The sequence below is a fragment of the Pseudochaenichthys georgianus genome, chromosome 3 (genome assembly GCF_902827115.2).
Source record: "Pseudochaenichthys georgianus chromosome 3, fPseGeo1.2, whole genome shotgun sequence".
In the NCBI taxonomy this organism is placed as follows: domain Eukaryota; kingdom Metazoa; phylum Chordata; class Actinopteri; order Perciformes; family Channichthyidae; genus Pseudochaenichthys; species Pseudochaenichthys georgianus.
Window position 1 is genome coordinate 23907331 of NC_047505.1, and position 26248 is coordinate 23933578.

A 26248-nucleotide genomic window follows, 5' to 3' on the forward strand; every position below is an offset into this window, starting at 1 on the left:
GCAGGTAAAGTTTATTTACGTTTGAGTGCAGCTGGAGAGAGAGGACAGTTTGACAGCTGGTCGAACACTCTGCTGGGGTTGCAACAAATCATTTTGTTTTTCTTTCCATTACGGTAAATGCTCAGTCCCTAAATTGTTATAAATTAGTGAGAAATGCTCTCTGCAGTTTCCCAAGGCTTAAGGCAATCTTGAAATGGCTTTACGTTTCTTTTAGCAATACATATGCAATGATTAGTTCCGGAGTTGTCAACTATTCAATAAATCACAAACTATTTTGCTAATCAATTTATCGGTTTGACTCAATATTTTCTGATACTATAGGTACTTAAATGTTAGTTTTCAATGTTCATCATCTTGGGCTTTGTTTTGTCTCCAAATTGTCTGACATTGTATAGACCACACAACTAGTTGAGTACTCGCTAAACTGATCTACAGATTCATCCAAAATAATTGTTAGTTTCAGCCACACTGATCAACAGTCCAAAATGTTTTGATACTAAGAATAATGGGAGCAAAGCGACACATTTGAAAAGCTTTTGCAAGAAAATTATTGGCATTTTTTCATGACAATTGATTCAAAGACATGTAAAAACGTTGAATAAATTCTGATGGCACGCACCATAAGTACGCACATGCATTAAACTCAAGGTTCTCTGTAGAGTGATGTGCTCCTGTAGTGCTACGGTGCGCTGTTCCTCTGATCAACAGGTGGGGGAAACACACTAAGTGATGCTGCAATACACCAGAAACAGCAGGCGTCAAGCTAGTAAACATAGATGATAACTATCTAAGACAGGGGTGTCCAAACTATGGCCCGGGCCCTTTTTTATTCGCCCACAGCTAATTCGAAAAGTATAATGGAATATGGCCCACACATGAAGCTTGTGCTTTTCTTTCATTTCACTTCTTAAATATATAAACATATATTACACAGTATTCGTTGTTGTTATGCCCGTGTTAATAAGCCCTATTTTTTTATTTTTTATTATATCATAACTTAGTACTTTTTAATGCATGTAACATCAAGCTGTCTGTGGCTCTTTTTTCTGCTGTAACTATGTACACTTCCCCTCTGGGACTAATAAAGGGATTCTGAAGGACCGATTAAAAGTAATCACAGAGCTTCAGTCGGCAGACTACAAAGTAACTCACAAAGCAAGAAATCTGGGTGTAGTGATGGACTCAGACCTGAATTTTAACAGTCACATTACAACGGTTATTATGTCTGCATACTACCACCTGAAGAATATATCAAGGATTAAAAAACTAATGTCGCAACAGGATTTAGAAAAACTTGTCCATGCTTTTATTTTTAGTAGACTCGACTACTGCAATAGTGTATTCACAGGGCTCACTAAAACATCTATCAGAAAGCTGCAGCTGATTCAGAACGCTGCTGCTCGAGTCCTCACTGACACTAGAAAAGTGGATCACATCACTCCGGTTCTGAGATCATTACACTGGCTTCCAGTCTGCCAAAGAATTGATTAAAAAAAACTACTGCTAGTTTTTAGATCACTAAATGGCTTAGGACCGAGGTATTTAGACGACCTACTCCATCACTATGAAGCATCCAGGAGTCTCAGGTCTTCTGGGTCAGGTCTGCTCTCTGTTCTGAGAATAATCACTAAACATGGAAAAGCAGCGTTTAGTTATTATGCTCCAACAATTTGGAACAAACTGCCCAAATCGTGCACGTCCGCTGAAACACTTCCTATTTTTAAATCCAGATTAAAAACGCACCTATTTGCCGCTGCTTTTAATTGAGCTGCCCATACTCACACTACAGTATGCCTTTTTTAGTCATGTATTCTGTACCTGCTGTGTTTATTTATTTATTTAATTTCATTATCTTTGCTTTTTATGCCTGTTTTTAAATGCCTTGTTAATAATGTATTTATGCAGGATTTGTTCTTAAATGTCTTTTGCTTTTAATCTGTAAAGCACTTTGAATCGCCACGTACTGAAAAGTGTTATATAAATAAAATTGCCTTGCCTTGATTCTGACTCTTGAAGTATACCTTTTACACAGGGCTGTGAGGGGAGAGCAACAGCTTGTTTTAATAAGGAATGAGCTGCCAAGACATTTTGTAACAAAATAAATGAAACTTTATAGAAAACTGTGTTTAAGAATAATTTGCCTACATTGATTGATTTTTCTAATTTATAACTTCACTTATGAGACAATATTACGGAGCCCTGGAGGGTTCATTGAGAGAAAAATAAATAAAACGTGGCCACGTTTTACTTTCTCGTTCGCACGAGTTAATAAAGCGTGGGCACGACTCACGAGTTAATAAAGCGTGGCCTCGTTTTATTTAAATTGAGGGATTCCTGTCCGTGACTTACAGTATCTGCTGCCCACAGCTGTTTCATAGAAGGAAATCCTCCTTCACTTTATGAAATCTCTGTGGCACCAGTGGCCTGTACTACGAAGCAGGATTTGCTATTTACACTATTCATTCATGAAGTATGACGCTGCGCTGTCAGCACCCGTCTCCATGTTTGTGATTGGTCAAATGTTGGTAACCCCGTCCCTTTCACATGAACGCGCTCTCAACCGGACAGAGAAACCCTGGTTGATTTGCTGAGTTGATAACCAGCTTCGTAGGACCGCTTAGCGACATCGCGTTTGTTAGGGTTAGTTAAGCCGGGTAAATCAAACATATCCAGGGTCTGTTGAACTGGCTTCGTCGTACAGGGCACTAGAGGCAGTAACGTGTAATTCAGCAGAATCTGAGAAGAGCAGCACCAGCTGCAAAGAGCGGTGCCTTTTACTGTTTACTTCACTGCGTTTCCCTTCATTAGAACCGCTGAATAGAGATCGAGGCTGCTACGTTTAACCACACACACCTCTACACACATCGAACTGCCAGAGTATTCCCCCTCGTTTTATGAAGGAGATGTCCTGTCACCTGGGCGCATGATATGTGTGTGTGTGTGCGCGCGCGCGTGTTCGGTGTGTTCGACACCACCGGCATTTGTTTTCAAATGACCACGAACAGTAATTTACACACATCTGGTTCTCCATAGTTATATGTGTATTCCCAAATGAAAGAAATTAGTTTAATCTTAATCTCGATGTGCTATAGTCCTGCCGGAGTGCACCGGAACGAACGATACTATCATAAACAAATGCCCACACACACACACAAAACGAGGCCACGCTTTATTAACGCGTGCGCACGCTTTAGTAACTCGTGCGAACGAGAAAGTAAAACGTGGCCACGTTTTATTTATTTTTCTCTCTATGAACCCTCCAGGGCTCCGTACAATATAACTGACCTCTTAGATCTTTATGTATGTGGCCCTCAGTGAAAAAAGTGTGGACACCCCTAATCTAAGATTTAAATGTTAGATTGTTAGTTTTATGGAAAATGAAATGCACTTAGACACGTTTGTTGGAAAGGACACACTTTGACTGTTTGTGGGAAAGCTACATGTAAATACAGCTTTTGTTTGTTTACAAGAAAGCAAATTGAAGAGAAGCTTTTCTTTGCAGCAGATGACACCCATATCATTCTGCAGAGTCATTTGGTGGAGTAACAGCAGTTAAATGAAATGTCATGTATGTTGTGTTGAAACAATCCTGCTGTAGAACAGGAAGCTGGTCAGCAGTGAAACTACAGTGCAGCTGAGGCTTACTGTGTCTCCTTTAGACACTGCTCTCCTGTGGCCAGAACACTCAGTGCAGTTTCATCTCATGTCAACAGATTGTGTGGCAAACGGGTTACCCTTAATTAAAAACATTTAAGTAAAGATAATTATCTATTTATACTTATATTGTAAAATAAAGTATTCTGTAAAGATAACTTATTGGTTCCTAGTGCCTGTGATCTTGTATTTTCAAGCGTAAACATTACTTAGGAGAAAACACGGACAAACAAAGTAGTTACAGTATTATCTCATTTCCACAGCATCCACAGAGCCAAGGCAATTGAGCAGTTCCCAGGACAGATCGTCTCATAAAAAGATTTATTTTTTTCCAGCCCAAATTTACAAAGGCAAGTTACAGAGTATTGTATAAAAAAGAACCATGGTAATGTACACTTTACACAAACTCCTGAAGGGAGGGAGAAAGGAGGTGAGGGTGAAGAGTTCTGAATTTCTCACACAGAAAGAAAATGAAGACATTGTAAACATCCTTGCAAGCACCAGAACCGGCACTCTGGGGGAGGGGGGGGGGGCTGTGTGACAGTAGGTGGGTCAGGAAAAGGACAAAAGAGCAAGTGTCTGTGTTTTCACAGAAGAATGTTCAACTAGGCACCAATTGAGACAACTGCTGGCCAATAAATATACTCTTCACCATGAAACAAATACAGTCCTGCAAAATACAAGAGCCAAGCACTTTCCAATATGTTGATAGCAAACATTACTTTTCTGGCTTTTCATACACTTCAGTATATATGATTTCACTGGGCTTTGCTTACTACTGAGATAACATTACTACTCTCAGAGAGAGGACAAATGCACTTGTCACAACCATTGTCTGATAAAACTGTACTGTATGCAGTCTGCTGGTACTAAAACCCACAGACTTTAATGACAACATCACAGCTGCCTAGATCACCCTTACAGATTAAGTACAAGTCATACACCACCACATTCAGCTTTTTCATATCAGCCATTCTTCTTGAAATGCGCAAAAATTCTAAAAATAAACCATCTTGCAAATTTCCTTGGGATGAGAAACTGGCAATTTATTGAGTGGGAATGTCCGTGAACCTCAAAATGAATTGCTGCAGTTTCATAATGCTCAGAAGGATCTCGACAACCATCCAACTTCAGAGGGTGTTAGACGTGGGAATAACTGGCTGCTTGTGGACTTGATCACATACAGTGTTCAAAGAAAAAAAGAATTACAACAAAGGGAACCTTAAAGTGTAGAAACCCAAATCAATAAAATTATATTTAATGACAACACGGTCAATATTACACTCATAAAGCAGGAACGTAAAGACTGTTCACGACCCACGACAGCATGGTGTGGCATAAAACCTCTAACAAGTCCCTATCCTGAGCCAATTTGCCATTTATGAATGAAACCACTACAGCAGCACATCCAGCTCAAAACCAAAAATGTGCCTTTTCCCCCCTCACCCATAAACAAAAGCCCTCTCAAATCAATGCAAATAGCATCTGGATTGAATTTCACTTACAACCCCTGAGGTACAAGAGAACTGTAATTTAAAGCCAAGAGGGTCCTCGGGTAGAACGGGCCTTTTTGACTGTTGCTCTTTCTGCAGATGTCATGTGAATTTACTGAGGGGAGCCACCATTTACAGATCCGAAGGAAAGCCGGGAGCAACGTGCTTCCTCTCAGCTGAACTTTGAGCCTTCCTTCTTCACTCCTATGTGCATGATCAAGGTCCCTATTTCACTGGTATTTACCATGCTTGTTTTTGTTCCAAGTTTTTTAACAGTCTGTTGGCTGCACCGGATTGGTTCATGTAACGGGTACAGGGGTTTTTGGGAGTCATTTCATGCACGTGTGTTTAATGTGCCAGTATGACGACCTAACAGCACAGGCAGAAGCTGTTTGTCTGAGGTATCAGACTCATCAGCCCAGGTAATACAAAGCTAGTCTCTAGTAAGTAACCCATGCTAACTGTCTGAAGTCAAAGTGTTACAGTGAAGCCACACAAGCAAGAGAAGCACCAGGAGATATTTGCGCCCTTTTGACAGTGAACAACAGCCTGGAAATTAGACTGGTGGACACAAAGTCTGTCGGTTTGAGTTGCTATAGAATCGCTTTAACATATCTGAGATGTGGACAGTGACTCAGGTCTGGATCCAGTCTGACTGCAGGCTGCATGTTGGGATGAGTGTGTGAACCAAGCTTGTGATGTGTTGAAATACTAGAAAGTGAATACAAACGTAAAAGGGCAGCATGACTACCAAAGCTGAGACATCTCAGAAACGATGCTCTGAGCTGATGGTGTGCTGTGAAGGCTGGAGGCTATTGAACAACAGTTGGGTGTTGGGATAAAAATAAACATTAATGCACATCAAAGTAGGCTTTAAGTCTATATTACAGCAGAAAAATACATGAGTTGAGTGAAATTTCACATTTTTTCTTTTTTGAGAACAATCAAACGTGACAAGCTAAATGAAGCACAATCGTACAGTTTAAACCCCAACAAGTGGCCAGGTGCAGTGACGATAACGCCCCGTGAATTCTTCACTTGCTAATATGGCTTCACTGTTTGAGCAAAACAACAGATGTGACCCTTTCATTATAAGGAATAACAGGACTCATACCAGCATCAGACACATTCAAGGATGAACACAATGATATGGAGTAGAAGTGAAGCATTACCCAGAAAAGAAAACATGAATAGTGTTTATTCTCCATTGAGGTGTGTGCGGTCCCTTCGCAAAAACATGACGACATCATCCCTGAAACAAGAACTGAGGCTTCAAAGAGGATGGGAATCGACAATGTTGATGGGAAAATGAAATGAAATTCTCAGGCTCTCAAGTCTCTGAAGAAAGCAGCTGTTGCCATATTCCCTCTCGCCCACGAAATATAGCCGAACATTTGTCAAGTTAAGGATATACTGTTGTTTCACGGCATACACTAAGCCAGAGACAGAGAGGTGATTCATTTCAATATGATTCACTTTTTCTTTTCAGTCTTTTAATTTAGTTTGACTCCCCTTTTCCCATCAGCCACCCATCTCGTCATAAATCCCCTGCCAGTTTCTTTCTGCGTGCGACCGAAAACGCTACAGTCAAAGAAAGAAAAAAAGAGCTGTCTGGCAGTCCAATAGTCTCTTGTTGCATTGTATTTGTTGACAGTGCAAAGACTAGATAATCAGCGGTCAGGGTCAGTGTTTCCTCTGCGTGTTGAGGCAGAGTGATGGCTTTGAACCTGGGTTTTTTATCAGTCTTGTTTTAGTCCAAGGTTTGGAAAAAATTGGGGTTGTTCAAGAGGGGAGGACATAAAAAAAAAAACCGACAAACTGCATATCCTCAGGGCAGAAGAACTAAAAGATATAGATAGAAACACCATTCAACTGATGTCTAAGAGGGAACAGCGGGGGACTCTCTCCTCATGTGAGCCAGTCACATGAATCTTTGCAGGGTCGAGGTGTGACGGTCAGGTTTCCCTTTTGGAGCAAACAGAGGAAGAACGTATTACACCAGGTCACCTCACAACATTCACATCAAATACAGAAACAAAAAGCAGCATGGACAGTTTAACTTAAGCTGTATACACTACAATGCTTACGTATATTACAGTTTACTTCATTTTAGAGGGAACTTGTGTTCTTTCACTTAATACATTATTTGAGGACCCATATTTACTAGTAACTTGGTATATTAAGACTTTATGAACAAAATATATGATTATGTTAAAAAATACATTGCTTTTCTTATACACTCAACTGTGTTTACACATTTATGCCTAAATAATAGTAGTGCTATACTATACATACAATAACGTAGCGCTCTCAAAGGGCCGGTTCTGACTACTGTTATTGTTGATACCTAAAGAACTTTTTTACGCAATATCGTTTTGTGTTACTTAAAATAGGAGTATTCCTTCCACCGGTAAAGGTGTGTTATTAGTGTTTACATGCAGCCTACACTCAAAAGCCATATTGTTATGTAAATCTACCAGTCTTTTACAGCCCTGCTATGAATTGCACTTTCATGAAGGTTATAATGTTCACATTTCATTTCAAAACAGTTTAACATAACCACAAATGTCTTCCTCAAATTGACTAAAGGTTGAATCAACACCATTCATTTATAATTTATCGAGTGTCATTTGAAAGCGCTGCCACTAGATGGCGGTGCCGGCTGCTCTGGTTTGACGTGTTGGCGGGCTCATTGCACGTCTCTATTTTCAACACTATGATCCACTTCACTTGTCCTCAGAGGACCTACTTAGGATGGATAAGCCGTGGAGCTAAATGCTGCACTGCATATTGTACAAGATTGCAGCAGTGCTGATGGTTTTGTTTGGCCATGATTTGTTTTTTCTTACAAGTTGCTGCCTGTGAGCAGGGAGCTCTTTTAACTTCAAATAACATACACCAAGGACAAAGAAATAAACTGCTTTATCTTCAGTGCTAGTACTCGTAGCCGTAATATTGTTAACTATAGAGAAGCAAGATGTTTTCCACCTGCATTTGTCTTGTCTGCAAACACTGCTCTCAGCTGTGTATACATAGCCTTGTGTTTGTTTCACAATCAGTCTTTTGCCCGCTCTCTAACTAATGGGGTCTTACCGTTCTCACCTCCGTGGGGGTGGGTAGAGAGAGGGGGTTGCTGCTTGTTGGCTGGCAACAATAGCTGCTGAGGAGAGACCTACAGTGAATCGGAAAATGTATGGCTATCAGTGATTCGTCCTATTTAGGTTGTGAATTTAGATTGCTGCTTGGTTATCTGCTTTAATTAAACAGTCAGCACATACTTTCACTCAATATTCTGGACTGTGGGCCTTTTGTATTTAATTAGATGGCATAAATCTACTCTGCATATATGGTACCTTAAGAATAACATTTAATGTAGTGAATCCACTCTCAAACATTGAGCTGAATGACTCACCTGTGGCGTATGATAGGTCGTATTGCCCCGAGAGTAGGGGGTACCCCAGGTGGTGGTGGGAGGGCATGATGCGCTGGGAGGGCGAGGAGCGGGGTCGGTCTACGTCTCTTTCCCTCTCGCGCTCCCTTTCCCGATCTCTCTCTCCTCCGGCGCCTCGGTCCTGCTCCCGCTCCCTCTCATGGGGCGGCTTGTCACCGACTGTGGGGGATTTGCTCTTGTATTGGCTGGCGTGCTGATGCAGGATATCCAGGGCTTTGGAGTCCACGGCCGTTTTGGTGACTGTTGGGCTTGCACGAGATTTGTCGCCGCCTTCCTCAGCTCCGGCCATTTTACTGCCATATGGAGAAAACGGGTAGCCTCCAGGAAGGTACGAACCTGAGAGCAATCAAAAAGATTGATTAGAATTAGGTTGATGTGGAATCAGATGTGACTATTGATGATTGATTGCTATTCATTCATGCTCACATCAATTGAGTTGAACAGTCAACACAATTGATTTCAGGTCACTAACCAGACCATTTTGACTTCTAGACAAAATTGTCACATTGTCCACCTTTATCGAGTTATTTCCAGTTTCCAATTCGAGCTTATTTTCTCTACACATATTTTCACAATTTAGAAAATTAAGAAGACACTGGAAGTATTTCAATGTGTTCGACTGCAATGACAAAATATAGCAGTTGAAATTTCACTTACAGAAGAAACATTTCTTATGGTCAGAACATTTCTGAATGTAAACCATCAATAGTACAGTGTGAATAAAGGGTTACACAATTCTTGAACACGTGTGAAATATACTTTGCACTACCCCCCAGTATGAATGCCTGCATTTTCCCCCTAATAATTGTAATCTTGCACATATAATATTCCTATGTAGAACCATAAAACCTCATTGACTCAACTTATCTAACTTTCATACACACTTCGCCCGGAGCTCGCTGTGTTTTGCCTCCATTGAGCTCCGCCAAATAATCCCGATTATTTCCTGCCGTTTTAACATTTTCACAACAAAAAAAACAGCAATTTCTGGTAACAACACAAACATTGCTGCGAATTCCAAATTCAGTTCTTTCTGAATAAAATCACAAATACTTGACCAGAGGAGTTGCTTAGACCGGTACACACAGCTTTAATGCACAATGTAAAGCTGCACTAACAAATCCTTAGAGCCAGCGTGTTTTCAAAAAGTAATGCAAGCTAAAAACAACACACCTTCAATTATTTAAACCATGTTGACTTGGTTGCCTTTTCATAAATGTACAATAAAACGAATAGACTCGCTATCCAAAGCAATAGAACTGCATACTGAACATTATTTTCACTAGGAGTTTTTTTTGTTGTACTCCCTAATATTAGGAGTTAATCTTATGTCATACCTGGGTAATTCTGCATCATGACCGAGGGCATGCCCCTGTATCCAGGGTGGTTGGGGTCATAGCCTTGTCCATAGGGGTAACCGTGCATGTAGGGCATGTAGCCCTGGTGCTGTGCTAGTGGTGATGAGAACTGCATGTGGGGATTAGAACGAGAGTCTTTGTTCATGGCCCGGTGGTCCTCAGAAGGGACTCTAGGATCACTGCCCTCTTTGCCTTCCTCCTTGGGCCCACTTTGACTGTCCTTGGGCCTGGGTCTTTCATCCTTTACTTTGCGGTCACGTTCCCGTTCTCTGTCCCTTTCATCTTTCCATCGAGGTTGCTGTTGCTGGTGTTCGTCTTCTGATTGGGGTTTCTGGCCCTCGGGGTACTGCTGAAAGACAGTACAAGTCAGCACACATTCTGAATCTACATATTGAAATACAACTAGAATATCAGATGTACAAACAGATTCCAACACTGATGTTATAGATTGTTGTTTACCTGTCTGTACCACATGGCCTGCTCCGTCCCTGCCTGACCTCTGTGCTCCAGTGTCGGCTTGGAGTCTTCCTTTCCATGGGGTCCTCCCTCAGACAGCTTCATCTTTAGCCCCTCAGCTTGCTGGGACTTTGGGTCCTCTGTCTTTATGCTCGCCAGGGATTTAGAGGAGGGGTCAGAGGGCGAGTCCCTGGATTTGCTCGAGGGCTGCGACGTCTTTCCGAGGTCTGGCTGACTTGGGGCTTTGGAAAGGCTTGGTGGCATCGGGCTCTTTTGTTTCCACTCCTCCTTCATGGAGACTTCCCGTTCCTTTATGGCTATGTCCGACTTCTTCTCGGCACGATGCTGTTCAGCCATTTGTCGCTGCCGCTCATCGTACTGTTGCCGGTATGCTGGGTTGGTGTTCATCAAGTGATTATGGTAGGCTTGATCAGGGTGGTATGCATATGGGGGGACATACGCATACTGGTTGTAGTAAAGAGGTTGCATGTACATGTTAGATCGCTGTTGGATGACTGAGGGCTGCTGTTGCTGTTGTTGTTGCTGCTGCTGCTGTTGCTGCTGCTGCTGTTGCTGCTGTTGTTGTTGCTGCTGTTGCTGTTGCTGCTGCTGCTGCTGTTGTTGTTGTCGCTGCTGCTGTTCCTGCTGCTGCAGTTGTTGTTGTTGTTGCTGCTGTTGTTGCGGCTGGCCAGAGGCACTGTCAGTTTTGTGGTCTTCATGAACCTCAACTTTGACTTTTACCTCACCTTGCTCCTGGTCCTCTTCCCTTTTGATCTTAATCTGACCTTCAGCTGCTGGTGTACCTGGATTGGGCGCACCGGGACTGGGGTTAACGTAATTGGGTGAGTAGTACGCGTCGTACCCGGGATAGTATGGGGACTCTTTGCTGGGCGCCGGGTTTGTAAAAAGTGCTTTTTTGACACTTTCCCTCACAGCTTGTTCCTCTGTCCTAACTTTGACACCTTCTAGTTTCCCCTCACCATCCTCACCAGCATCTGAAATGTCTGAATAGGCTGGGCTATTAGTTTTGACTGAAGAGTTGTCGGCACCATTCTGGCTCCCAGGGTTTATTGGCGTGAGAGGCTGTGGCATCCCACTGCCATCTATCCGACTGGCTACACCAATTGATGGGCTGGGGGCATTGTCAGAAAAACTGTAAATTTTATCAGCCTCAGCCTTAATACTGGCCAAGCGACTCTGATGAAGATCTGAGGAACCATTGAGCAGTCCTTCCCCCTTAATTCCTAGTTCAGAGGCATCAGTGTATTGAAGCTTTCCTTCCTCTAGCTTACCTCCCTTTCCAGGAGGCTTGGGACTGTCAGGCTCCTTCGCGCCATCCTTCTTCTTTTTCTTTTTCTTGTCTTTGGAGCTACTTGTGGCAGGATCTCCAATGACAGCAGGTTTAGGCTGTGTCCCCTTCATTTGGGGACTCTTAGGAACCCCTTGTATCATTGGGGTAAGCACTGGGGAAGAATTTGGGTTTCCAGGAGGAAAGGGGTACATCTGCTGCGGTGCTGTCGCGCCAGGGCCAACAGGCCGTGGTGACTTCATGTTTTTCTGAGCCAGTTTATCAGCTTTTGTGCCAGCCTTTTTAGACTTCTTATCATCTATATCATCGTTACTGGCCTCATCAGTGAGGCATGGCCCATCTTCACAGCCGTCCATTGGGACACCTCCTGTTTCTGGATCTGTCTCAGCCATTTTCTTTTTATTCTGCTTTGAACCAAACTTGCCCGGAGATGGGGAAGGACTTTGAGCATCAAAGTTCCTGCCTTTAGGAGTTACTGAACGTGCCGGAGACAAGCATCCTTTCTGCGAGATGGATGCTCCATTACAGTTCCCTGGCTCAGGATGGAGAGTCGAGTCTTCTCCATACTCACTGTCTCCATCTATTTCCAACTTTATGTCATCATCATTATGGGCACGGGCTTGGTGGTACTTGAGACCATTGATGTGCTTGTACTTCTTGTTGCAGTTAGGGTGTGGGCAATCAATTAGAACTGGAGAGGGGCAACTGCGATCGAGGGGAGGTGGAAGTGGCTCAGTCTTAATAGAAGGAATAGGGAGTCCTGTGGGACCCACTCCTCCACTGTTGGAGTTGGTCCGCATACGTTTGTTGCCTTTGGTGTCCTCTGAGCTGGAATTGGGTTCCATGTCCGAGGCCGGTTTGGTCTTACGTTTACCAGTTGAGGAAGGACTGGCCTTGATGTCCTCTGTGTTGCTGTTAGGGGGTGTGCGGCGCTCTGATGGCGTCTGGCTGCCCCTGCGGCCCTTGCTGTTGGAAGCAGCACGCGTCTTGTTGTTGGTGGTGCCCTTGTTGTCAGAAGAGTTGCTGTTCTCGTTGATAGGGGTGTTGCTATTCGGTCTCATTCGCTTACCCCGACCACGGCCATTCCTCATCTCTAGATCGCTTGAAGGGGATTCACAAAACCTGCATAGTAGAGAAATCACGTATAAGAATCAGTGACCTCACAGTATCAATGGTTGTTTTCAATAAAACTCAGGTTCTGAGATTATAAATCTGACCACGCAATTATTCTTAAATTACAATGTCATGTAAAGAGATTCTTTGTTGAATACATTTGTACATGGAAAGTCCAGGTGTTTTTTTTTGCAACTATTATTCTCTCTAAAGGCCCTTAAACATACCTAATTGAAGACACAATTGTTCAGTCTATTCAAGACATATGTTCAAATTCAAGAATTTAGGCTTCTATGCTTTGCCTTCCTTTAGTTTTTTTAATTTATCAAGATGTTAGTCTTTATTTCCCCTTGGAAACAGGCTTCAACTGCTATTTACTTTATTGGTTGTTCATTTTATATGCTGCAATTACACATTGTCTCATAGGAAATGTAGGAAACCGAAATGATGATAGTAATACCAATAAAGACAATACTTGGGTACAAGTCCTTTTTGGCAAAAACAGACAAAACCGCAATGATAACAAAATATGTAAACCTTTGTTCTTTCCCTTTTCTCTGATAAAATACCAATCTGGTATTTTGTGCACTGAGTTGGTCTGCACATTAAACAAAGCCACACGACAACTCAAAAGCATGTAAACATAATTTGAAAAGACATCAGTAAACATTCTAGCTGCTTTATTATCAAAACAAAGTCATTACAATTCTTAAAATAGCAGTTTGGCATTATCTCTCCATAACAGTAATGTAATTATATTTGTTGCACAGCAGTGAAGGTTAGCAATCTGTGACAACGAGAGGCACTGGGCTGGAATGACTCGACAAGTCCTCGACAAGTCTCTCCTAACAATTTCAACCCCAGCAGGGAATGCGAATACATCCGTAGTCTGGCAGAGGTAGAATAATTTGGACTCATTATAAGCCCAAGTTTATATTCAGTCCACTGAAAGCCTTCTGAATTATTCATGGTGTGTCCCTAATGTAGTTGTGCTACAAATTATAAGACTATCTCAGTGCAAATACAGCCCAGCAAACCTCACTTACTGAACATTATACAGTGATATACAGTGATACATTAGTGTGGTACAGCCCCATCTTGTTTTCCATTAGTGCTGCTTTAATCTTGATTTTCTTTTTTCCTGCACTTAACCATGCATTTCAAATATAGATTTATATTTACATTTAGATCATGTACAGGTTATCTAAATCAAAGCAAGTGTTTGGCAATGTATTTCACAAAACCTGTTTATTTTGCATAACAATAGCGAATACCCAGACATTACAAATACCTTAAGGTACCGCCTACATAACACTGATCCAAAAAAATGCAGCCTTAGAAAGAGAATGTTTTACAGCGTCAAGGAAAAGCTATTAGTCCAATAATTGGATTCTGCAATCTGGCTTGTTAGAGTAGCTTTCTATTTCCACTACTTCCTCCTGGGACGTCAGCCGGTTGCCAATGAATCCTGATTCCACAGACTTCAGATAAAGGCTAACATGTACTTGCAAGGTCCAGCTGTACACAAGCAAGTTTGTGCATTAAGCCGTATATCCTTGAGCTGATGCTACTACAGCAGATTCATATCACAGAGAATATGAAAAGGTTAAGAGACCAAGTACAGCTTGGCTAGAGAGACTGCATCAATGATTCATGGAAACCATGACTTTTTTTCCTTGACATTTACAACTAACATCTGTGACTGTAAAATCTTTGTAAAGTGCAGATACAATGCTGAATCAGTGTGTGTGTGTGTGTAGCTTCCGTTTGAACAACTCCAAACAACTGAAGCCCTATTCATAGAAATGCAGTTCAAATGAAGAATGTTTAAATGTTACCATTTAAATACACACTGTTTTCTCCAGTTAAAACAGAAGCCAGACATGGAAATGCTTCTTACCTGGGGGGTGCCCAGTCATGCCGTGTGCAGTCCAACAGAGTGCCCACATATGTCTTATTCCTCCAGGTAACATTGACCACCAGCATGCCTGTGAGACAAGGAGAAAGAAGTGTTAACAATGACAATTATGGAAACAACACAACACAGAATGTTTCATGTTGAGATGCATAATGTAACTGTCTTTAATATGTGAGCAAAAAGAGAATCCTGGCTGCTGCATTAATGTGTTGATCTTTGCTAAAGGGTGTCACATGCAAGACAGTTACACAAGTCAAAGATCGTTTTTTAAACTGCTTTACACAGTAAAGCCGTAGGGGCAAGACTGACTGATATCTTCGAAATGACTTGGAACAGACTCCACTGCAGTCAGTATAGTAAAACCTTTATAGGATACTGGCAGAAGGTCCCACTAAGAGCGATCACACTAAGGTAACTGGGGAATATTCACTGAACATCCTTTCCATTTAAAATAAGCCATCTCACAGCGCGAGAGATTTCGCTGAAGGAGAATTACTTGGAGGCAAATACTTTTTTTCCATTCCTCCATCTCCCTTTCCAGCTGAGAAATGTACTACCTTGGGGAGAAGTTTAATCTACTAAAACAGCTTCTTACAAACAAATAAACACACAAACAAGCTCCTGGGTTAAACCGGTTCAGTTTGACAGAATGTAACTGAGTGTGCAATACAAGATCCTTGACTTCACTGGTATTGGTGCAATCTGTCACACTTTGAAGCTTCTGTGTTGCCATTTGGCTAGTGTGAATGTGGGTGCACTCGTGAGAGTTACACACCCCAACCCGAGTGTGAAACCTGACCTCTTATTAGAAATCTAAAATTAGTTCAAAAGATCACAACTCTCAGTTTGTTTCTCTTAAGACACCAAATACTGTTCATCTGAAGGCAGTTTGTCTTTGTAGTAAAGAAATGAAAAGTACAGAAGCACTAATCTTAAACCCTTCTTTTACATTTTTTACACATTAAACGTCAGTTAAAAATAATTCATGTTATTGCACAAAGTCGGCAGAGTGCTGGAGGGAGATTGGTGCTAATTTCTAGTTTTCGCACGTCCATTCAAAAGTAATTCATCAACTTCAGAGGATTAGGAGCAACGGCCGAGCACAAAAACATTGTATTGCTCCCACCATCCCCCCCACTCCCCAGTGGTGACCTCAGCATGCCACTTCAGCACTGCAGAGAAACTGGAGGCTGCAGTGAGCTAACTTATCTAATGGCACAGGAATGCTGGCTGGCAGCTTCCGCCCTCGGAGCATTTTATTAGCTCAGGAAACCTCTTGCTCACCCCATTTTCCCTCTCTCCTTCACCTTCACTTCCTCTTTTCAATGGCATAACCCTCCCTGGCTTACAATCTTTTTCCCCTCCCATACACAAGTCACAGTTCAGACCTCATTTTTCTCTTGCTGCCTCTGGCATAAAGCGGCGAGTGTATAAGGCATTTATATATGTTTACAGGAACCTGCTGACACTTGGCCACAAGTCTCGTCCTTCACTCTATGGCCTGAAAACATGGTCGAGGCTAGATCCAACTGCAAATGTCGTTCAGGAGAGGTTCTCAAGTTCAGATTTATGTCACATTACAAAAACACAGACCTTTTCTTAAACGCCTTCAACAGACCGCCCCCCTAAGCTCTTCGAACACTCCAAGACAAAATGGCTCTGGCAGCTGGTTGTGGTAGGATGTAAATCAAGGCAGGGCAAATGAATGAGTAGTCTTTCATGATGTGCAGGATATAGTCTGCCCTTCTTTCTCATGCGAGAGGGTTTAGAAATTATACCACGAGTTGTCTGTAACGATTTAAAATGAACATTAGCGCTGACAATGGAGGAGCATAAATTAAGATAAGATAAGATAAGATGAACCTTTATTAATCCCCGAGGGGAAATTCAGTTGTACAAAGCAGCAACAGGGTAAGCGTGAAAAAAACAGTACAGCAAAGATTCACACAGATCAATACAATCTAAAATAAATAATAAATAACATAAAATCAAGGAAATAATGATAATAATAATAAAAGACTATGGAAATAGTTACCGGTACCAATTTAAGTGTTTTAATTGCATAGTTCAACAATTTGAAAGTCTTGAGAATGAAAACATTTAAACCCCTACCATTGTTTGACGAGAAGCAGTCATTTAAAAATGCTTAATTATAACATTACATTTCTTTAAATATACATAGTATTTTTTGAATGAGTTTGTGATAATATTATAGCCTCAATAAATGAAATTAATTTGTAACTATAAAAAAAAAATGTACTTGAAATACAGTAATCAAAGTTGGTATTTCAACAAATGACTGATACTAGCTGTTGGTCATTTTAAAGAATGTATAGCTTGACACATCGAGATTTCTATGATTTTCTGTAATTCTTCCCACAGATTTACGTCAACTGAATGAAGCTGAATGCTGATTATCTCCGAAACTATCTTCAATCCAATGCAAAGGTTTTCTTAAACAGGTCTGACGCTTGTCTCGTATATCAAAGATTTCACAATCCTGTTCTTAAGAAATTGCGTGATGTATTTGGCTGTTGGATAGGGATCACTGCCCTGTGGGAACATCATTCTATGTATTGAGTTCTCCTTGAGAAGTCCCCTGTATTTCCCTCTACTGCAACTCCCAGGCGACTGCCGCTGAAGAGCAGACCTCAGTGTAGCAAAAACTAGGGCTTTATAAACGTGAAATATGAATTAGTGCAATAATCAAATGGGCGTCAATCTGACTGAGCATTTACATTCTTAATAAACTGTTCAAGTGCCATCAGTGGCAATAGGTGAGTCAATACGTTAATCATTAGAAAGTAACCCTATAACATGTCTCTACTATATTTGGATACATGTGTAATTAAATGTACAAATGAATATGGCAGCCATGGACATACACATCCACCATCACTAACACATAGGCTACAGAAAGACCTATTGCTCAATTTTCAATTAATCAATTTCTTTGCTTCAAGGTCTGAATCCTTTACAAGCCTTTTTGTGGACTGTGAATGAGTATTTTCCTAAGAGGGGGGTCCTTCTGGCCACCCTCCCGTGTTGAAGCCAAGCAGCTCTGTAATCCTGTCAGAGCGGGCCTTGGCTTCTGGGTCGCCTCAGATCTCTGCCTCGGCTACACTCAGTGTGAATGCTAATAAACTAGGTTCTCAAATGTTATCTGGGACATATCAAGGATATTTAAAGAAAGGTTGATGCATCTTAAACCAAATGGAAATGGTTCTAAAAACTACAAACAAGAAATGGTGGCAACACTTCACGTTTGAATGATTTGTAATAAGTAGGCAATCTAAATGTATGCTTCTGAAAGCTTTCACTGAGTTATCCTGTCCTATTCGTCAACCATGGCAGGAGTGAAAATGATTTTTACTTCTGCTATTCAATTTCTTAGCCAAACAGCCAGTTTCTATGTTAGTAGAAAGAACGACGGAAACTTCAAAATCATTTTACATCATTATTGCAACACTGCCATTTCCACTTGATTCCCTCCTTAAGATAATTAGAGATAATTATTATTTCTGGTCAGAGTGAAGTAGAACAATCAGCTCTACGCCCGTGCTTACACTAGACATACTTTTTCTAAATCTAAAATGTAGCTTATTAAGATTACATTTTGTTTTCATTAGCAATGTATTCATCATTATTGTGTTGATATTGACTTGTGAAACAATGAATTGATACATTCATTGTACATCCATTGGGCTAATTGGAAAACAGTAGGTTGTGGTTGTGTTACAATTCTTTAAATGACAGTCATAGCTAACGAAAAACTTGCTTCTCAAAGTAACCCATTTTGACTCCCTGTAATATTTCACATAATTTACAACATATTTCTTTACTTATTAATGTCTCTTAACTAGGCGGGTGAAAATCCATTGAAATTCTGGGCAATATCATAAAAATATGCTCATGGGAATGCCAAGAGATTAAGATTAGGTTTACATTTCTGAAAGCCATTTGAAATTATCCGCACAATTTCATCCTAGAAATAATGTTCAAGCTGTTTGGACAAAGATGTCAATGCAGAGTTTGTCCAAACATGGAAATCCCTTAACGAAAAAACCCAAACTAATTTCCGTGTGGGAGAGAGCAAATTATACACAAATCTGAGATGACTTTCCATGCATGATCATTTGTTTACACAGGGAAGTTGTATGTCAGTGTTTGTGTGAGCCCCTCTTTACTTTGGGGGAGAAACAGAGTGATTTGGCACAATCCCAGTCGCCACCCTCCCCTCTTTGTGTCAGTCTTATTAGGGTCACTCCTGACAGCTGAGTGAAGCCAAAATGACTGACAGGAATTGGCCTGCAATTTTACCACTCATTTCCTTTCAATGCTGTCGAACAACAAATGGCAGCCCTCTTTACGCACCAAACTCCACCACTTGGATTACTTGAACAAGAGGGCAATGTGGGGGGACAAATTAAGTCAGGAGTAGGTTTGTCTGCTGCATGGGTGACTGCCCCCCCGCTCCCTCCTTAACACATTTCATTAGGTTGCAGTGGGGCCAGCAGATCGAGTCCTCTGCTGCTGGCGAGGGCCACGGGTTCACTGGCTGACCTCTGCTCTGCTTCGACTCAACAGGAATTCAGCGGGGCTAATGGCATTTTCACGGGCTGACCTCGTCAAAAGGCCTTTGTTATCTTTGAGAGTTGGAGCTCACTTTGTAATTATTGGATGTGACATTATATTACCGTTATCAGAAAGACCAAATTAAAAGGATTTTAGACTTTTCTTTAAATTTGTCTGACTCAAACAAGTCTTGATTAACGAAAATGTGAACAATTACCACCACTCTTAATTATCACCTCCTCTTGTACGCAGTCCGGTGCTTAAGTAATTATTGACAGCTAGCTCTTTTCACTTCCTCATTTGCTCTTCAATAAAAAGCACCACTCGTATCAAGGTTGCACGAAGACAAGAAAGTGAGAACAATGAGAAAAATAGTGTCAGTATTCATTAAGGGGAGAAGATAAAAGATAGCCGGGTACTGCCATGAGCAATAACTGTAACATTGATAAATGAAGCGGTTGAGCATTCAACTGTCTGAGCATGTTTCCAACAGTCCATTTTAAGAGTGTTTCTGCACTCGTGGTGAATAACATGGAGCCAAGCTTGTCTGGTTGTGTCAGTGTCAGAATACAAAGTCCTAAAACTGACCTCATCTTAAATCCTGGGCAGACAGGAATTTAGGACAAATTGTAAGAGTCACTTTAAGCCCTCAAGATGCTGGTGATAATGCGGTACTTTGAGAATTTCAAGTGTTCTGGTAATTTGCCAGTCATATTTAAAATGTCATCGTTTAGCTGAAAGGATTTAATTAACTGATTATTTGATTAACATATTACATCGAATGTAATGATTTTAATTAAATTATCATTCAAGGTATTTTTTCTAATTAAAAATGAAATAGTTTCACACCTTAGTACTACAATAAAGGTTTACAAGTCACTGGAACATTAAACAACTATTTGGTGCATGGTTTTATTTGGACTTTCAGATCATTTAACTGATCCCCATCTGAAAGGTTCAGGCTGCATTCCGGTTCATGAGAGGTAAAAGAGCAAAGTCACTCTCACTGACAAGAATAACAGTCTGAGAGAAGGTCAATTCTCTCATACCACTGAGAGGCAGAGGAGGGGAGCATTAGTATGCTTTCCACATCGTCGCAACATTATCAGCAGCATGCAGCAGTTTCTTCCTTAACAAATATCAATTCAGTAGTTTACAGTGGAAGTACACCACTGAACAGCAGCCATGCATGTAACTTCTCTATCGACCCAACATGCATTTATTACTGTAAATAATTTGCAGTGAGGCAAAGAGCAGTTTCCTTAAATGCCATCTGGGTAAATCTATAATCCCTCTGTCAAAACAAACCCTCTGGTGTTTTTCCTATAGGAGATGTTGCTCAGATTAAGAGACAGTTCTACCAAAGGTGCATTACTTGTTGACGTGTATATATAGCAAACATGATATCTTATGACAACCACTGGCAAAGCCTACAATTTGGGGGCATATGATTTACGTTTCAAGATCATTTAAGTGCTTGAACAAAATGCAGTTGTCGGCTAATATGAATAGGAACCAAGTCTCTCTTAAGAGATTGTTGTTGTGAGGTGCCATCTTGGAAACACCACCCGGGGACTACATTTGTGTCTAACAAGACAAGTTTCCACCTTAAAAGAATGTGAGTCATCTCTATCTGAAGTTCCTTACCGGGAATTATTTCAACCACATATTTTGGTAAATCTTTACAAGATGGGATTGTTGCTTTTGTTTTGCTCGTGGAAATTGTCCACTTCCACTCTGTCAAAGTGAACACTGAGGAGGGTTTGGATGGGTTTGGTAAGCTGGAAAGTAAACAAGGCTAAGCTAGTTCAAGAGTGTGGGCTAGAGAAAGAAAGGGGCGTATCACTTTTGTTCTCTTCTTTTCAGTGTGTCCTCTACTGTTAACAGAAGTTTGTGATTGATTTCTCACACCATCTTCTTCTTGCTCATTGGCCTGGCAGCGGGCTACAGGCTTTCCGAGAATGCTCACTCTTATTTCAAGGACAGTTTCTATAGCGGGTTCACGGAGAGCAGCCACCGCTCGCCTTTGTAAAAACATTTCAATGAGGCCACTGACAGGTGGTCTTCAAAAGAGCAAGGAAGCATAGCCGACGAGTGAGTTAAAGAGCCAAGTGCTCTTTTCATACAATATCCCCCTTCTCCGCTCCCTGACAGGGTTGGAGAAAAAGAGAAAAACACAACATCTCGCCAATATTTATACTGGAATATCCGTTTCACACTGACCTCTTCTACTCGTATGCCAGACCGCGTTTAACTCCTGTGCTAAAGCCAATGCTTACAATGATGTAATATGTGTTGCTTAAATAATCCATGACACAAACATTCATCACAAACAGCCTGTTTTATTTATCTAGTAAGGCGCCTGAGAAGCTGCAGGACCTGTATTGGGGAATAGCCTGCTGTGTGCTGGAGGGTCGGGTAGTGAGAGGTGCGGTGGAGGGGGGGTGAACACTGGCATTGAGCTGCAGTATTTGGCCAAAGGGGCCCTCTCTGTGTTCGCTCTGCCCTGGAGCAGGAGCCAAGGCATTCTGGGCTGCGGTTCAACAGCAATAAACTTCTCCCGCATTTTAGAGATGACATTTAGAGGTATCAGCATGCTAAGCCTGGGAGGGGATGGCCCATCGCTCTGCACACACGACCCTGGGAGCTGCCACTGCCTTGTCTGCGCTCAGGGGATTTGAGTCAGTGCCGGGCCTTAAAATACCACGTCAATGCCCTCCCCCCGCTTCTGTCTTGACCCCCAGGCTGACTAACTGACACAGACTCACTTCCCCACTCCTCATATCATCCATGTATTACGCTCCTTCACAGGACTAAACCAATCAAATACAAATGTTATTCTGTTATTCACATATACATTCAGTCTAGCCATTATCCATGACATGCCTGATACATCATCTGTGCTCATATTACAGGGATGGAACATTTCTTTGGTCTGATCAGATAAGATTCTTGTCAGCTCAAAGGTGCAGCTTCTGTGATCGTATTTGTTAGTTGTCGCTTGCTTCCTCCTCCTCCTTCCTTCCTTTCACAGGCATTTGGTGAGCCGGGTGAGGCACAGACAATTACTGGGAGCCTGTTGTTCATTTACTCCAACAAGGCCGAAAGGCGGAGGTGATGAAGCAGCTGTTGGTTGGCATGCTAAATGAAACGCGCGCACACACACTGTGCATGCCTAAACAGCTCTGTATGAGACTTGTCATGCAGAGAAGTGGGGGACTACTCAACTTCACTGCTAATCAGGATGCTTCTGCAATGTCTTTGGGGCCCTCTGTTTGGTACTCTTCCTGGTACTCTGCCTGGATTCGCTTGATTTCCTCATTTGATTCTCATTTGCTCAGTTGCACCACAATGACAGAAGTCTGCTCTCATAGGTCTCTTAGGGAGAAATGCAGAATGGCGGTACAGTTCGAACTAAGCAGCATCTGGGTCTCTTTCATGCTAAAACTAGCCGGTGGGCTGTTCGGGTCCCGTACCATTCAAATGATGTAGGATGAACACTCAGCTTTGTGTTGTTTAATGCACTGTGCAAAATGTAATACAACGGAGGCTCTTGAGAAATGCCTCCTTAGAAACTCCGTACAGAGTCAATCTTGTATGTTTGGAGCACTGACACTGCATATGACTACTAAGAATGACAGTTAAGTATCTGGTTCAGGAACGGCACACAGTTATGGAAATATAAATGGCTACAGCGGAATGTGTCGACAATGAACAAGATGTGGTGTCGTCACTCTCAGAAAGACACATTGTGTGTATCTTTTTTAATGGAAAATAAAATAGACGAATAAGGGGCAGCACCAAAATATTATATCTCAAATATTAGTCTTCATATTTTATCAAATGAAGTTGCAATCCGGCTGTGTCTACCTGATAGAGGTCTTTCTGAGATAATAAAAAAACAGGCTTCAAAGAGATGGAAGTGGGTTAGATCCTGGAAACCCTTCTTTCCTCAACAGCTCAGATGGCCAAACCAATCTGTGCACTACACCTGCAGAGTGCGCCGCCCCTCATCCTTCAACACATACCTACCCTCACCACCATAATGCTTTTTAAAAGCACTCAAAAGCCCCCACCAGCCTCTACCCCACTGAACCAGATAGAATAGAATCAGAAGAAAACACAGCCCTATCAGGACAAACCACTACCTCTTTGAGCCAAAATAACAGCTTTAAAGGGTGAGTGCAGGCAAAGGACGGGGAAAGGGAAGGACGAGGGGGGAGGGTCAATCACTCAGTGGGAGGCAGAGAATGAGGGAGCACAAACATAGTACTGGTGTTGGCCCTGAGCCATGTTTGTGTCACTAACAGAAGTAGCCTTGTCTATCTCCCCCCCTGCCTTGCACTCGCTCTCCCAGTTTGCTTGGAAACAGAGTCAAGGGGTGACGGGCTGGATGCTTGGTAACAGAAAAAATGGTTGCAATAGAGAGGAGGGAACAGGGGTGAAACTGACACAGCCTGGGGCTGGATCAAAAATCTAAAAAATAAAAGGGAAGGAGAGGAGGGGGGGGGGGGGACTCAATAGCAGGGACTGTGCTTGGGGAATGTTAATGAGGGACCTTTTTCTGTTTGGTTCCTCCGAGTGCACCAACAGGCAGCACTGTGGATGTGTGGGCGATTTGTACTCAGCATGCCCGCAGAGCCAGTGAGCGCAAGCTGCTTTGAAGATTAGGTGTACGCATTATTTCTCTTGCACGACAGAAAAGGAGGGCTGTTTTTTCAGACCCAGCAGAACCTGATAGCGCTAGCGATACATCTTAAAATTAAATCAGCGGAATGCGATTTCGATCAAAGGGAGGAAAACAGAGAAGGTCTAACATTTCACTCGGACTGCACTGCAGGAGAGGAGCCAACTCAATTCCCAAATGGCAGGCTTGCAAAAAAAAAGTGCTTTGTGTTATGAGGCATGTTGTTGCAGCGAGCAGATTTCTCTGTGCAACAAACTCCCGTCTGCGTACTCCCAAGCAAAAAACAAATCAAGACCACATAAGAACTGCCTGCCAACTACTATTCTTGTTGGTAATACTATGCAGCATGTGGGCTGTTAAAGCACGCATTAGTACCACCACCAGCTCCTGAGGCAGTCAGGGCATATCCAATTACATTTAAGCAGGCACAATATGTAAGATAATGACGGCAAGATAAATATTCTTTTAAACGACTGAGGCTTTTCTAAAGCCTTATAAAACCGAAAATGTCTTCATGCTACCACTGGCTATATAAATTTAAAGCACAAAACAAACAATCCCATATATGTATAGCTTGTTTCCTTTTAAATCTAAGACTTGTTTGTTGGAAGAGATCCACTACACAGTATGTGAGAGGAGGAGTCCATTCATGTCAGAATTGCGACTATGGATTAGCCCAATCTATTTGTCAAAATCCACACCTTTCTCTCCTAATAGTTTGGTCATAATCAAGGACAGAGTTTCCCAAAGATTCCTACACTTATTAAACATGATGTTGAACCTTTAAACTTACCGTCTTCAGTTTCCTGCCACACAATGCCTTCGAGATTGACACTAGTACCGGGCTCACAGGGCCCCAAGCACTCAGGCTCAGTAGCCAGGGCCACATCGGTTGTGTTCACGGCCACCGAGCGTGTGCGCACCATTATCTGCTCACACGGCGAGGATATCTCACTGTTGCCAACTGTTGCCAGGAGGTGGAGGGGGGGAGGAGCTGGCGTGGAGACAGGAGATTCCATCTGTGAAGAAATAAGTGGGGGGTTGAGAGTGAGAAACATATGAGACACGTCAAAACCACTGTACAAACAGAGCAGATGTGAAGCCCAATGGAGGCCACAGCGAGAGAGGGTAGGGAAGTCATCCTGATAAGCTATAAAGAAAACGTGGTAATATACTTCTGTGTCTTTGCTCAACGTTAGAGGTGATTAGCAGGCAGGGGAGGCAGTAAGGGACATGTGAACTGCTTTGACCGCCATTACAGAAGGACAGAATTAGTTATGCAGGATTGGTCAAACAATACCTCCCACAGCTTCCCTCCCGCGCACATCGCTGAGCAAGACCCGTGACACCACATCATCTCCAAGGCTGATCACTCATTAATTCCCTCAACTACACAGCTAGTTGAGGTGAGGGAGCGGGCTGCTGAGGCGGATCAGTAATTGATTCCACCTGTTCTGACACACTGTGACAGCAATGAAGAGACACGGAGAAGCGAAAGCGAGAATGAAAAGGACAGTAGATGATGAAAGCAACTGAGGGGAAGCACACAAGAGACAACTGGAGGTGGAAAAGTGAGTAGGCGGGAAAGAGACGGAGAGAGAAAGACTAATGGTGATTAAAGGGCCGCAGTGACACCAGGCTTAGTGCTCTTCATCCAAGGCAGCCGACATTAAAGCGCTCCAAATCATTAGCACTGAACTGCAGGAGGAATGCCATGCTGCAGCCAACACCACACATTTATTAATTGGGCATAAACCACTCAGTGCTAGGGAAAAACGCTGCCAATGCTGGATCCAATTACACTTAGAAGACACAACATTGTTTGATTATAAGCTTGCATGCCTTTAAAAAATATATATTTGTAATGTACTTACTGTTCCAAACTGAATATTATGTAGGGAACTAAAACTACTAATCCCAACATATATCCAAGTTACTGGGTAATTATCCTCCATGCAAGAAGGGAAATGTTGGTTCATCTTTACTTCATGGTCCAAAGAGGATAGGTCCTAATGACTTTGATTGTCCCCTGACCTTTACGACAACAGCAGGTCAACATTTTAGCTGATGTTTAAATATCTCAGCATTTACCAGGTACACATTTTTCATTCATGGTTCCCAGAAAATGAATCGTACATTTGTTCTGTATGTTTTTGACCCAATACCAGGAAAAGGAATGACATTTAGCATCAGCTGTTCTTAGAATTAAGCGTTTTTAGGGCTATATATAGTGA

General features: G+C 42.1%; 1 protein-coding gene across 4 annotated transcripts in view; it reads right to left on the minus strand.

Annotated features, from left to right (window-relative positions):
* Window positions 1-3961: 3961 nt before the first annotated feature.
* znf609b (zinc finger protein 609b) overlaps window positions 3962-26248 on the minus strand; it is a 100659-nt gene continuing 78372 nt past the window's right edge. For 2 of the 4 annotated variants that reach the window (XM_071206455.1, XM_034107165.2), the window contains exons 3-9: window positions 24808-25033; window positions 14735-14822; window positions 10416-12843; window positions 9936-10305; window positions 8560-8934; window positions 8241-8319; window positions 3962-7112 (exon numbers count right to left, since the gene is read on the minus strand). In XM_071206455.1, coding sequence (XP_071062556.1) covers window positions 8246-8319; window positions 8560-8934; window positions 9936-10305; window positions 10416-12843; window positions 14735-14822; window positions 24808-25033 — 3561 coding nt within the window. In that variant the 3' untranslated portion in view covers window positions 3962-7112; window positions 8241-8245. The remainder of the gene's footprint in view (window positions 7113-8240; window positions 8320-8559; window positions 8935-9935; window positions 10306-10415; window positions 12844-14734; window positions 14823-24807; window positions 25034-26248) is intronic. The other 2 variants (XM_071206459.1, XM_071206462.1) reach the window with 2 other exon arrangements.